This window comes from Capra hircus, chromosome 18 (genome assembly GCF_001704415.2).
Source record: "Capra hircus breed San Clemente chromosome 18, ASM170441v1, whole genome shotgun sequence".
NCBI classification, from domain to species: Eukaryota; Metazoa; Chordata; class Mammalia; order Artiodactyla; family Bovidae; genus Capra; species Capra hircus.
In genome coordinates, this window is record NC_030825.1 from 27,209,886 (window position 1) to 27,223,813 (window position 13,928).

Genomic DNA, 13,928 nt, shown 5'->3' on the forward strand with positions numbered 1-13,928 from the left:
ACAAAGCAAGGAGCTCCCATGAGCAGCAGAAAGCATTCCCACCCCAAAATCCACAGCAGCCCCTCCCTGGGTCATCCCTAAGCCAGGCACACAAGTGTCTTACTCATGCACCTCCTCTTCGTCTTCCTCCTCCTCTCCGCCTTCCACCTCCTCTTTCCCTCTGCCTTCTTCCTCCTCTTTCCCTCCGCCTTCTTCTTCCTCTTTCCCTCTGCCTTCTTCCTCCTCTTTCCCTCTGCCTTCTTCCTCCTCTTTCTCTCTGCCTTCTTCCTCCTCTTTCTCTCTGCCTTCTTCCTCCTCTTTTTCTTCGCCTTCTTCCTCCTCTTTCCCTCCACCTTCTTCCTCCTCTTTCTCTCTGCCTTCTTCCTCCTCTTTCTCTCTGCCTTCTTCCTCCTCTTTCTCTCTGCCTTCCTCTTCTTCCTCTTCTCCGTCTTCCTTCTCCTCCTCTTCATCTTCTTTCTCCTCTTGAATCCGAGGCAGCTCCCTGAGTTGAGGTCAGAGGCAAGAGATGAGGTCACTTTTAGCTAGCTGCATTCCAAGTCCCCTTCCTGCCCCAGTTCTCAGTAGGATGTCCTATAACTGCAAGATTGCCCCTGGGGAGCCCTGGCCTCTCTCTAGCAATGAAGGCTCCCTCCCTGCATCAGGGGTCTGTCCTGGCCCCCAACTGCCCTGGTACCAACCCTAGGTCACCCCTCACCCTCCCTGGTCCTCAGTTTCCCCGTCATGGACCTGTGGACCTGAGGCCTCCTGACTTGAGCAGCTAAGACTCCACAGGGACTGAACTGAGAAGCTTCTGTCTTTGCAGAGGGTGACCTGGCCATCACTACCATGGTTACACACTCCCTTCCTTGATGACCCTGCAACTCCCTTCTGGAAATGTATCCTGCAGATATACACGCATGCACATTCAGGGACATGGAACAAGAGTGCTTGTGGCAGAATTATTTAAAATAATAAAAATGGCCATCAATAGTGGACAAGTTAAGTACAGTCTGGCATATCCATACAATGAAATTCTATGCAGTTGTTGAGAAAAATGAGTATGATCTCCATGTTCTCAATGCGGAAAGATCTCAAGGTACATTGTTGAATGAATGTAATAAGGTCGATGGATGTGATATGCTATCTTTTGTGCAAAAAAATGAAGGGGATCCATGGTCACATATGCTCAGATAGGCCCTGGAAAGTTATAGAAGAACCTTGGCAACTGTTGTGCCCATGGGGAGAAAGATGTGTATCTGGTAGGAGGGAGAGGGAGGAGAAGGTAGGCTTGGTCCCAGCTCTCTGCCCTTTTGTACCTTGGGGATTCTGTACCATAGGCCTGTTATCTTCCCAGACAATCTTTTTTTCAGGGCCTTCTCTGGCTCCCACCTGGGCGTCTGCTCCACCACCTCGTCCTTCTCTTCATCAGCTGGAGCTGCCTCTGAGATCCGTGGGCTGATGCTGGTGCTGCCCACCTGGTGTTCATCCTCCTCCCAGTGAGGGTCAACCTCTTCTAGGATGAGATCCGACTCCTCTTGCTCTCCAGGGAGGATGCTGACTACAGGGGACACGGTATGGGAGAGAGTGGGCCTGAGCCTCTGAGTCCCAGGGACCACACAGAGAGCCTTGGTCATCACTAGCCACGCGCCAGTTCTCATCCAAGCAGTGGAAACAGCAGTTATCACTGGGCCATTGACAACCAGGCCAGTGCTAAAGTGATGCGCGGGGGCCCACAATAATTCACCCTGTCTCCTTCCATTAGTTCCCCCTCTCTTTTTCCTTTTGAAACAAGGCTTCTCTGGTGGCTCAGATGGTAAAGAATCTGCCTGCAACACAGGAGACCCAAGTTCGATCCTTGGGTCAGGAAGATCTCACCTGGAGAAGGGAAGGGCAACCCACTCCAGTATTCTTGCCTGGAGAATCCCACGGACAGAGGAGCCTGGACTACAGTCCATGGGGTCACAAAGAGTCAGACAAGACTGAACAACTAACACTGTCACTATAATTAGTCTTTGTTTCTCAGCAGGGCTTCCTTCCTGGAGGTCTGTACAGAAACAGTGCTTCCAAACACAGTATTGCAGGTGATACCATGAGACCTATGCTCAAAGTCCACCCTGCCGTATCCAGGTGCAATGCCCCGGAATGTCCCGAGGGCTACAGAGGGAGCTTGTTCACTGCCTGTTCTCCAGATGCCACCCCTGCCGACAGCATACTTCATGCCCATAATCTCAGAACCTGCCTCTGGGAGTCTAGAAAGATTTTCTCTTGAACTGGAGGCTCCACCTCCAAGGGAACTTGACTTTCTCATGGACGTGGTCTCACTTTCAACATTTCTCCATGGACTCTGGTCCCTGGCAGAGAAAGTGGGGCTGTGAGCGTGGCAGAAGTGGGTGCAGGGCAGGTTCATCAGGAGCTTGAGCCCACCCCCAGACAGGAGAAAGGGGAGAAAGGTGAAGATTACCTGGGAGCAGGTGGTCCCCAAAAGCTCCAGGGGTCTTGGTGGGCCTGAAGCCAGGTGTGAATTACTAACGGTGACTTAAAGTGGAAGCTGGCCTCAAGTCTTCTCCTTTGACTCTGGGAGTTATTGTTCATAGTGCAGGATAATAACAATAGCCCCAGCTACACTTATTGAGCATTTACTATGTGCCAGGCCCTGTACTAAGTGACCCATGGATTAACTCAATTAGTCCTCACATCAACCTTTTGAAGTGGGAATAACTATTATCTCCATTTTATTTTCCCTCTTTTATGTTTTAGTCCCCATTTTACAGATGAGCAAACTGAGATGCAGATTAAGGCTTTCTTTTATAGGGTATTTCCCTAACGCCAGGCTCAGGGGCAGTCTCCTTCCAAGAGTTCTCACTCCCCACTCCTGCCTCCTGTCTTCCAGGTACGGATGTTATCCTGCCTCACAGAGGAGGTGCCCACCACATCCTAGACTACAGTCCTATCTCCCCTATCCCTCTAAGCAGCCTGGATTTTGACCAGGGAAGATCCTCCCACTGTGGCCCTGAATCCAGTGGTGGGACATACCGGTCATAGGTGCTTACTGTTCTATGTTGTCACCAAGCCTTGGTGTGGGGTCTTCATCCGGACCACCCCTTGAGGGTGCAAGTTCCTGCTTGACACCCAGGGGCCACCCATGGGACAGAATATCCCCTGACCTGTGAGCTCATAAGCTTTCACAGCAACCCTGCAGGGTAAGGACAGTCCTCTCCCCATTTTATAGACCAGACAGGCTGAGTGACTTGTCTAAGGCCACACAGGATGCCAGAGGCAGGGCCAGGTCCCCTGACTCATTTCCCAGGTGCTATCCTAGGTGACAAGCGTGCCCCAGAAGCACCTCCCTGGCACTGGCAGCCACTCCATGACAGGTGTTAGATGCCATCCTTGCTCACATCCTTGCTTTCCCTCTCATTAACCCTTTTTCTTTAGGTACTAATTAGTGAGTAGGCATTTTACAAGCATTTCCTCCTTACATCTCTGCGCCAGGCCTATCCTCATTTTATAGCCAAAGAAGAGGATGGTGCCTGAGATCACCAGTCAGAAAGGGCAGGCAGGGTGTACCAATTCTGGGGTGGGGCCCTACTGTCCCTGGAGCTGTAAGGTGGGACGCTGTCTGCAGGCATCTGACTCTAAGCTCTTCTGGCTTTTCCAGGGTCCGTCCAGGCAGCCAGGTCACAGATGGGGCCACGAAGCGCTATGGATGCTCAAACTCACATGGAAACTGCTGCTCCATCCAGGGCTTAAACTTCACCCTGGAGTGCCTCAGGGCACACCCCTTCCTGTGCAGTATCCTCCCAGCCTAGGGCAGTCTTCAGGGCAGCCAAATGGGGTCCTGACTCCAGCAGCGCAGGTCGATTGCCCCATACAGGGAGGGAGCTGCTGCTTCTAGGACCAGCCGACAGGGAGCCCAGGGGCATGGATTCTAGGCCAAGGCTTCCACCCGGTCCCTGGATTGCTGGCAAAGCCCTGGCCTGTACTTAAAACCCTCATCCTCCCTGGCACGCCTGGATCATGACACCTGCTCTCTCTGTCTCTTACTAGCCCAGACCCACATCTTCTGGTCCCTGAAGCACTAACTCCTCACTAACTGGGTATTTCTCAAAGTGTGGTCCTCTCCACTACACCATCATCAGAATCATCTGAGCAAGTGGGTGCTTCTTGAAAGTGCAGATTATCAGGCTCCCTCACTCTTTAAATTGGAAGGTCTGGGTGTGGGACATTCTTCATAGCCACCCCCAGATGTCACCTGAAGTTCAAGAACCCCTGCTTCAGCGGCCTTCTCTGGCTCCGATGCTAGATTAGCCTCAGAGTAGTCTCTGCGAAGTCACTGCCCTGCTCAACCACCTCCAACAGCTCCCTGTCACCTACAGCCTAGTCCCCTGACATCAGGCCCCGACTTTTCTAGTCTTACTTCCTGCATCAAGGACTCCGGGCTCCCGATCAGCTGAAGTGCCCAGCCCTCTCCCTGTACGCCCTCACCGCCAGGCATATGTTCACCCTGTTCCCTCTACCAGCTTGCCCTCCCCTCGTTGCCAGTCTGAGACCTTGGGGGTCTCAAAACTCAAAGGCCTATGTAGCTGGGGAGATGAGAGTGGAGGGTGCCCCCTGCTCTCAGGTGGCAGCTGCCACTCAGACTGTCCCCAGCGCACAGTGTGGGACCATGACAGCCCAATATTCCCAGTTGTCAAGAGAAGCCAGGTTTTTCTGTGCCAACTCACCTGATTTTTCAATGTCGACAACTAATGCCAATGTTTAAAATCCTCCTTGCCCCAAACAAAGACATCTTGTGGGTCAGCTGGGACCCAGGGCAACTGGCTCAGGACCTGTGGCTGACTCCTTCCGACAGCCCCAATATGCGGGCCTTACTAATTCACCCATGTCTCAAACCTAAGTACTCCCTTTAGCCTTACCCGGAGCAGTAACATCATGCAATCACAACTTTGATGTACTACCATATGCTTTTTAATGTCAGTTAAAGCATAGTGATGTCATCCACTAGTGGTCCCCAAATTTTGGAGGGGAAGAACATGGCCAAGCCTAAGGAGATCCTCTTTCGGGAAAAACCGTCCTTTGGGGGTGCTGAGTGTGTCAGGCACCATCCTGAGAACTGTGTGGGTGTCCTTTCAAAGCCATGCCCATGGGCGTCCCTGCAGCCTTCTGGTGGGAGGTCCTCCGGCTGTCCAGACTAAACCCTACAGGCTGCTGGGCTGGCCTTCCCCTTGCTCGGGTGGAAAAGGGCAGCCTTAGTCTGTGAGGGGCAGTTCTGGGACTGGCTCCCCGTCACCCTGCCTGGGATTGGTGGGGGGTGGTCAGTAGGGGGTTCAAGGAGGGTGGGGAGCTCAATGGCCACCCCATTCCCCTCCCCCGCAGGTCTTCTCTTCAGGGTACCCTTCTCTCCTTCCATCCATCTGTCCATGTGTCCATCTGTGCTCTCCCAGGCTCCCTTCCCTTTTGTTTCAGAGGCTTCCAGCTGCCACCACCCCTGAAACAAAGGAGAAGACAGAGGAGTGGGTGGCGGGGTGGACAGGCAGAGGGAGTGAATGAGCGAAAGGATGGGGGGTCTGGGGGACCGGCAGGGGAAGGGCCACCCTCATCTGAACAGTGTTCGCCCCAAGAAACTATATCCCAGTCCTAACCCCTGTTACCTGTGAGTGGGACCTTACTTGGAAATGAGTTCTTCCAGGTGTCACTAGTTAAAGATCTCAGGGTGAAGTGATGCTGGATTTAGAATGCTACTGCTAAGTCACTTCAGTCGTGTCCGACTCTGTGCAACCCCATAGACAGCAGCCCACCAGGCTCTCCCATCCCTGGGTTCTCCAGGCAAGAACACTGGAGTGGGTTGCCATTTCCTTCTCCAATACATGAAGGTGAAAAGTGAAAGTGAAGTCGCTCAGTCGTGTCCGACTCTTAGCTACCCCATGGACTGCAGGCTCCTCTGTCCATGGGATTTTCCAGGCAAGAGTACTGGAGTGGGGTACCATTGCCTTCTCCAGGATTTAGAATGGAAAGGACCTAAACCCAATGACACTTCCTTATAGAAGACATGAGAGGGAGGTTTGGCGGACACAGAAAAGGCAGAGCTTGGAGGGCAGCTAGACGCCAAGAGGCATCGAGGATGGCCAGCAGCCACCGGAGCCGGGGGAGAGGTGCGGCGCGGGGCCCACCTCAGAGCCCCAGAACCAGCCCTACCAACCCTTCGATTTCAGACTCCCAGCCTCCTGAACTGAGAGAGAGTCCATTTCTGCCGTTTGAGGGTATCCACTTCTGGTCTTTGTTATGGCAGCCCTAAGGAAATTGACACACCCTGGTTTCATTCATGACCCACATGCTCCAGGCACACCGCGAGGTCCTGCCTGCAGCTGGCTTCCGGAGGAGCAGAGAGCGGGTTCGGAGGGCGGGACGGGGGTCCATCCTCAGATCTCTCACTGGCCCCTGGGAGTGGAGGGGGTGGGTCTCTGTTCCAGGGAAGGGCTTCCAGTCCTCTAACCTTGGCCTGGCTGAGCAGCTGCTGCTGGGCCCAAGGGACTCTAGTCACCGCTCCATGACAACTGCTCTGTGACCTTGGGCACATCTCTGCCCTTCTGCCCACCCCAATAGCCGTGGGCAGCCCTGCTCTGCACCCTTTAGGGTGGCTGTGAGCTCGAGACTGAGTGAACCCTGCCTTGAGCCTTCCCTTCACGACACTACCACGATCACACAAACCCCATCGTCTCCCATGCCTGAGCTCCACAGTCAGCCAGTCTGTGCGTGCCACCCTGTGTCGGAGTGACCATGTGCACTAAGTCGCTTCAGTCGTGTCCAACTCTGACCCCACGGACTGCAGCCCGCCAGCTCCTCTGTCCATGGGATTCTCCAGGCAACACTGGAGTGGGTCATAAAGGCCACCATAGTGGGGCTGGGGCAGGCAGCTCTGGGACACCCATGGCCCACATTCCGAGGGCCTGTGTCCAGGGTGAAAGAGGGCCACTGCCCTGGGCCTGAACTCTGCTCCGCTCACCTCCAGTTCTCATCACAGGCCTGGCACACAGCAGCTCTCCACGAGCATTTATGAACAAATGAACAGACAAATGAATGGATGTGTGGGTGCCCCATATGCTACATGCCTTTCCAGAGGCCATGACATGAAGGAAGAGCAGATTTTGGATCTCAGCCCTCCCCTCCGGGGCCCAGTCCTCCTGCAGGGCTGAGATAAAAAGCAATACACACTCCCCACAGGCGAGGGGATGCCCTCCCAGCTCAAGGTGTCCAGTACCCCCAGAGAAAGCCCATCTCTCTCCTTTAACCCCATAACCAGGGACTCTGCTGAGCCAAACCCACTAGCCCAGGGAACCACGGGACACTCTCTCCAGGGCTTCCTCGCAGGAAGGGAGGCTCATCTGACTTGATCTCAGAATTATTTTTTCTGCATAGAAGCTGGCAGGCAGGCCAGGTTCCTGCCTATGTGCCCATCCCCTCGGCTCCCCGGTCCCCAGGAGGGGGTCTCCAAGCACCATCTGATTCTGGGCCAGGCTCTGGCTGCCTGGCCAGGCTGACCCGAAGTGTGGCCTGCAGAGCATGGGCTCTCCCAGGTCCAGGTCTGGAGACTGGCTGCCCTGGCCATCCCCATGTCCTTGCCTGGCCCATGCACACTCAAAGCAAACAACCCCCACGGAGACACACACAAGGACCCACTAAGGTGTCACTTACTGGTCTGCACGTCACATGTCACTGGGGCGTCAGACTCCTGTATGGGGAGAAATGGGGAAACAGTTTCTGTGGGCTCCTCACCGGCCTTCCTGCTTCAGTCAGCACTGCTGGCACACCAGGAGTAAGAGATCTCCTCACTGCGCCCGAGACACTCGCTCCCCCTCAAAGCGGCCCGCTGCTCTAGTCATTCCCCTATCAGGCTCACCGCTTGCCTGGTCCCACCCCACCTCCTTTGCCCAGGTGGGCACCTGCCTTAGCTGCCCTCTCTCTGGTTCTCTATGCATGAAAACCCTCTCCCATCCTCCCCTGAGGGTTCTCTCAAAGCTCCATCTGCACGCAGGCCTCTCCCCGCCAGCGCATCCCCAGAGACCCCCAGTCAATGCATCGTCACCCACTAATCATTCCTGCTGCTGGAAACCCCCTTCCCTCCTCTTGGGGAGCTCCAAAGCTGTTCCTTCCTCTGCCGCCCACAGAGGGTGTGTGAACATGGAGCCTGAGGGGTCAGCCAGCAGGGAAGCAGTCCTGAAGCTTCCTGTCCACCTTCCACTACAGGGGACGACCACCCAGGCCTCCCATTCCAGACGCTTCTATGAAAATGTTCAATTGTGTCCAAGGGAGAAAGGTCAGGCGACAGATTCTTGGAGAGGGAAAGGTAGGGTGCCCTGCTCCTCCCTCCAACCCATGTGGGGGCTCTAGGTCGTCAGAAATGCACATGGGGCCTGCTGGCTTCCCAAGAGCCCCACTTCTTCCTAGAACATTCTGGGCCTCTCTTGTCTCTGGGCCTTTGCACATACTGACCTTCTGCCTAAAGAGCCCTTCCTACACCACCCCCTTCACTTTTTCCTACCCTCTTCTTACTCCTCCTTCAGGTCTCAGCTTGCAGGCCACCCCTACTAGGAAGTCCTCCTTGATGCTCCTGGGAGGCTCCTCCTCTGCACCCCACATCCTCTCTGCTCCCCGCATGGAAGCACCTCCCCATTGACTGTGACCAGCAGGCAGGCGGTCACTGTAGTCACAGTGACCAGAGAGTGTGTGTGTGTGGAATGGACATGAGCCATGCAGACAGGCAGGCTAGGGGGGCTGAGTTCTGGTTGCAGGCTCCCATCTTCGGTCTTTGCCCTCCCTGACCAGGGACCATCTCACCCTTGTCTGAGCTCCCAGGACCCTCCCACCACCACTACCCAGGATCCCTACTCCCCCAGACAGCACCCACCTGCTCCCCACCCTTCCCGCGGATCACTGGCTGTGGCAGGGCCATCTCCAGCCTGTGCAGGATCCATGCCATCAACCTGCAAGTGGGAGAGAGAAGGGGCATGTCCAGGCAGGAGAACTCATAGGAAGACTGAGGCTGGAGTCAGAGCCCTCCCCAAGGCAGGTAGCAACCTGACAGAAGATGAGCCAGAACATAAGTGCCCAGCCCTGAACACCACTGCCCCATCCCTGGCCTCCCCAGGTGAGCCTCTGGTGACTGTTCAGAGCCCAGCAAGTAACTCAGTCCCCCGCCACCCTCCACCCCACCTCTAAGATTCATTTCCAGCCCCTCACACACTGCCAGGGTGGGAGCACTTAGCAGTACCCATCTTTATTTTATTTTTTTGGCCACATGGCATGAGGGATCTTAATTTCCCAACCAGAGATCAAACCCGTGTCCCCTGCACTGGAAGAGCGGAGTCCTAACTACTGGACCACCAGGGAAGCAGCCATCCTGATTTTAAATGCGTGCATCCGAGTGGTTGCAGCTGCTCTCCGGGCTTCGCTATGCCGCCCAAGGACGACAAGAAGAAAGATGCCGGAAAGTCGGCCAAGAAAGACAAAGATCCAGTGAACAAATCTGGGGGCAAGGCCAAAAAGAAGAAGTGGTCCAAAGGCAAAGTTCGGGACAAGCTCAATAACCTAGTCTTGTTTGACAAAGCAACATATGACAAACTCTGTAAAGAAGTTCCCAACTATAAGCTTATAACTCCAGCTGTGGTCTCTGAGAGACTGAAGATTCGTGGTTCCCTGGCCAGAGCAGCCCTTCAGGAACTCCTTAGTAAAGGACTTATTAAACTGGTTTCAAAGCACAGAGCTCAAGTGATTTACACCAGAAACACCAAGGGTGGAGATGCCCCAGCTGCTGGTGAAGATGCATGAACAGGTCCCACCAGCTGTACATTTTGAAAAATAAAACTTTATTAAAAAAAAAAACGCGTGTATCCTTTGAGCCAACAACTCCACTTCCTCTGATTCACTTGCACATGAACGCGATGATGCCTGTACAAGTATATTACCTGTTCCAAGAGTGGAAACCCACCTAAATGTCCACCGAATGGTTAAATAAAAGTCGGCACATTGGTATAATGAAGTAGTATGCAGTCGCTGAAAGAGTGGAACTGACCTTTATGTGTAAAAACCACCTCTAAGATATATTTTTAGGTTAAAAACAAAAGTGAGATGAACTGGAATCTACTGCTAGAGTCTAGCGTATCTAGAGTTTGCTGCTGCCGGGTATGTGTGTTTGCAGGAGAAATGTTCTCCGAGCTCGTCTGCATCTCGGAATTGTGCAGAAGCAGGAGAAGCTGCAGATGTGATTGCCTAGGGAGGGGGCGCTGCAAACCCACTGGAGTTTTCTCCCAGGAGCCTGTGTTACTTTTCTAATTTAAAGGACTCGTTTTGGGGGGGTGGGGGCGGTATTGGGCTGGGGCCAGGCACTGAGCCTGCTGCCCCTGTGAGCAGAGGTGTTTGAGGGGCTCACCTGGCAGAGTCCTGTGGGGGTGGCAGGGAGGAGGCTTGAATACTGGGCTGGGGCTCTGGGGTCGGTTCCTCCTCAGGTTCCGGGGGGCCAGGAGCCGGCAGGGAGGGGCTCTCCTGGGCCTGCGGCATGGGCTTGATCTCCAGGGCGGGTCCTGGGGGCTCTAAGTAACAGAGAGGGAGGGGGTAAGGATGACATGGGGGGCTCCATGCAACCCCTAAGGGCATGGGATCCAGATTCGAGGTGCCAATGTGACTGAGTGGGGGGCCCTTCGGGACCACATTAACTCTCCCCATCCTCAGACAGACATGGAGCTGAGGTGCAGGGCCTTGTCCAGGCCTTCACGAGGCTGTCCCTGGCTCCCAGCCTGGACTAGGGAAGGGGTTTCAGGGTTCCCAAAACAGCCAGTTCCCTGCAAGCTGAACCACTCCCCGAGCACCCATGGAGCCCCATTTGTACCCCCAGCCCAGTCTGTGACCATCCCAGGCAGCCCCTCCCCAGGCCCCTTCCCTGTACCTGGACCTAAGGCAGCATCTGTAGGCTCATCGCTCCAGCCCTGGGCCAAAACAGGAAATGACGTCACGGAGGAAGAGGCCTGGTGCGCTCAAGCCCTGGCCAGGCCCGCCCACTCTTCCCCTCCATCCCTAGCCCCTCTTGCCTCCATTCCTCCCCACTAAGGACCCACCAGGGAGGAGAGCACCCGTCCCCCTCCAAGGGTCCCAGCAGTGAGGAGCACTTGCTGGAGTAGGTAGGCCCTTCCTGGGTAGTCAGCTGCCTGCTCTCCCTTTTCTTCAACTCACCTCAGAGATTTTTGGGGGCTGAGGCAGCATTTTCTCCAGATTCTGCTCGAACCACCGGAGCAGCCAGGACCCGGGCCTGCAGAGGGGCCAGCGGTCAGCTGAGCAAACTCAAGTGATCAGCCCTTCCCCGGCTCCCGATCCGCACAGTGGGGACCTGGAACTGCATACTCTTAAAGGGCTGCCAGTGGTAGGGGACTTCCGCCAAACTGAAATTCTGACCCAAGGCTGGACAAGGCTCTGGAACCACAGGCCCAGCCTTGGCCTCCTGGGCAGCAGATGAGAGTTGGGGCTGCTTGCGGACCTGAATGCAGCAGGGGGGTGGGGGGTGCTCTCTGTGACTGGCACAGAGAAGTCTGGCTTCATGGGTATGTGAACAGTGTGGTCACACAGGGCCCCATACTTAGAAAGGCTCATGTTTGGTTTAATGCTCTATTGTCACCATCTTAATCCTGTATTTTCATTCTGCAGTGGGCCCCACCAATTACATAGCTGACTCTGGGATAAACACTGGGTCCCCAGATCCATCTATTCCAGGCAGCCCCACTCTCTTCAGGGAAGCTCCATGCTCCCAGGGGAACACATCTCCCAGGTGTGGCCCAAAAGAAAGCTGGCGAGTCCCTGGGTGCCTTCATCCTTAATGGCTTTACTGGTCTCACTAGTCTCCAGGGTAACCCTGGGGACCCATGACCTAGGCAGCCTCCAGGGGACAAAAGGAATAGATAGCAAGTAGGGGCAATGAAGCAATGAATGAGTGGTGTGTGTGATTGCATATTCATTCATTCATCTCTTCTGTGCTGAGTTGCCTTTGTACGGCAGGCACTGTGCTGGTCACTAGGGGTTTGGCAGTGACCTAGACAAACACGCCTGAGTTCAAGGACCTGACAGTCTATCAAGGCACAGGCAGGGGGAGCTCAGTGAGGCCCCTCCCAGGAGTGGGACATGGGCTCCCCCATTTGCCACAGTCACCACCCAGCCTGCCACCCTCTCAGTCAGTTCTGAGAAGTCAGAGCAAGTGAAGCAGGAGTGTCAGTCGCTCAGTCGTGTCCGACTCTTGGTGACCCCATGGACTGTAACCCACCAGGCTCGTCTGTCCATGGGATTCTCCAGGCAAGAATACCAGAGTGGGTTATCTTTCCCTTCTCCAGGGGATCTTCCCGACCCAGGAATAGAACCCAGGTCTGCATTGCAGGCAGATTCTTTACTGTCTGAGCCACCAGGGAAGCACCGTGAGAAGTCAGAAGCTGTGGCCAGTTGTGAGGCCAACTGGGCACCCTAGTGTCCCCCATGGTGGCCCAGATCCTGCCTCTGGGCATCCACCTCCATGTGGCACCCACCTACACAAGGCCCACCCCTAAGCAGCTCACCCAGGCCTTGGCCCCTATCTGAGAATCTCCCAGTAATGAACACAAAAAACTATGAGCAGCACAGGGCTCATCATCCCCATACTGTGGATGAGAAAAGTGAGGTCCAGAAGAGACAAGAGGCACGTCCAAGGTCACACATAGAGGTAGTGCTGGACCCTCGGCTCTGGGCATGCTGAGCCCACCACACACACTACAGATGGGGCTCGGGGACAGGGACTCACCCTGGGTCTTCAGCCCTGGAGGGTCCACTGGGTTCATCTGCAAAAGAAAAGAAGCCTGTTAGCAGCAAGAGGGCTGCCCAGAGCCCCCGGTCAACCCAACTCAAGCCCAGGTTTGAACCAGGCCTGAGACAGATGAGCTCTGGCCCCATGGACTCTTCCCCAAGAGCTGGGCCCAACCCAGCAGTCCCTCAGTGCTCAGTTGCTCAGTCATGTCTGATTCTTTGCAACCCTATGGACTGTAGCCCGCCAGGCTCCTCTGTCCATGGGATTGTCCAGGCAAGAATACTGAAATGGGTTACCATTTCCTTCTCCAGGGGATCTTCCCAACCCAGGGACTGAACCTGCATTTCCTGCATTGGCAGGCAGACTCCTTACCACTGAGCCACTAGGGAAGTCCTAGCAGCCTCTAAACCCACCACTATAATGCCATCTGGCCTCCTGTCCTTACCTGAGCCCCCAGTGCCGCACTGCCCAAGGACCTGTGCTCCTGCCTGCTGAGACAGACAGACGTGGGCAAAGGATACAGGTGCGCTGGCTTCCCTCCCGCCCCTTCCCCCTGACCCACCGCAGCTCCCAACCCCAGCAGTACCTGATCGGGACTCTCCAGGCCTGCAGCAATGTTCTGGGAGGGCCTGCTGCTGTGGGCAGGCTGCGGGACAACTTTCTCCACACCCTTCCTGAGCCAGGTCAGCATCCAGCCTCTGGGACCGCTGAGGGACAGAGAGACTGGCCTGCCCTCAACGCCCCCAACCCTTCCCTGGTCAGCATGGCAGTCCACAGCATCCTAAAGAACTTGGTTTGAACCCCATGCCTCTATCTCCCACTGTGATTCTTCAGACACATCAACTCCCTGTAGGAGCCTTGTGTCCCTCTCTGGAAAATGGGGGACACCAATGCTTGGTGAGGCCAGGCCTTCCCCATGCCATTCAAAGCCCACCCTGCTGAGACACTCAGTAAAACATCAGCCAATTATCCTTGTGCCCAGTTAGCACAAGGGGCTCTAAGGGGCTCCTCCTGCACTTGGCTCATGTCTTGTGTTCTGGAAGGGTTGAGGGTTTCCTGTGGGGTGTTGTGACAGAGGCTTGTCAGCCTAGACAGAATCATAGACTCACCGTCTGAGGCCAGCCTGCGCCCCACACAG

General features: G+C 55.2%; 2 protein-coding genes across 2 annotated transcripts in view; one reads left to right on the top strand and one right to left on the bottom strand.

The window, feature by feature from the left end:
- The window catches only part of CNGB1 (cyclic nucleotide gated channel beta 1), a 66,581-nt gene that overhangs the window by 50,656 nt on the left and 1,997 nt on the right, over positions 1 to 13,928 (bottom strand). Inside the window, exons 4-13 of the mRNA XM_018063155.1 lie at positions 13,377 to 13,497; positions 13,236 to 13,281; positions 12,788 to 12,824; positions 11,203 to 11,278; positions 10,919 to 10,958; positions 10,406 to 10,565; positions 8,885 to 8,960; positions 7,672 to 7,708; positions 1,369 to 1,537; positions 104 to 481 (exon numbers count right to left, since the gene is read on the bottom strand). Of these exons, the coding sequence (XP_017918644.1) occupies positions 104 to 481; positions 1,369 to 1,537; positions 7,672 to 7,708; positions 8,885 to 8,960; positions 10,406 to 10,565; positions 10,919 to 10,958; positions 11,203 to 11,278; positions 12,788 to 12,824; positions 13,236 to 13,281; positions 13,377 to 13,497 (1,140 nt within the window). The remainder of the gene's footprint in view (positions 1 to 103; positions 482 to 1,368; positions 1,538 to 7,671; positions 7,709 to 8,884; positions 8,961 to 10,405; positions 10,566 to 10,918; positions 10,959 to 11,202; positions 11,279 to 12,787; positions 12,825 to 13,235; positions 13,282 to 13,376; positions 13,498 to 13,928) is intronic.
- Positions 9,405 to 9,850, top strand: LOC102172558 (40S ribosomal protein S25). Its single transcript, XM_018062056.1, has one exon. It carries the CDS (start codon positions 9,430 to 9,432, stop codon positions 9,802 to 9,804), a length of 375 nt encoding a protein of 124 aa, XP_017917545.1. The 5' UTR covers positions 9,405 to 9,429; the 3' UTR covers positions 9,805 to 9,850.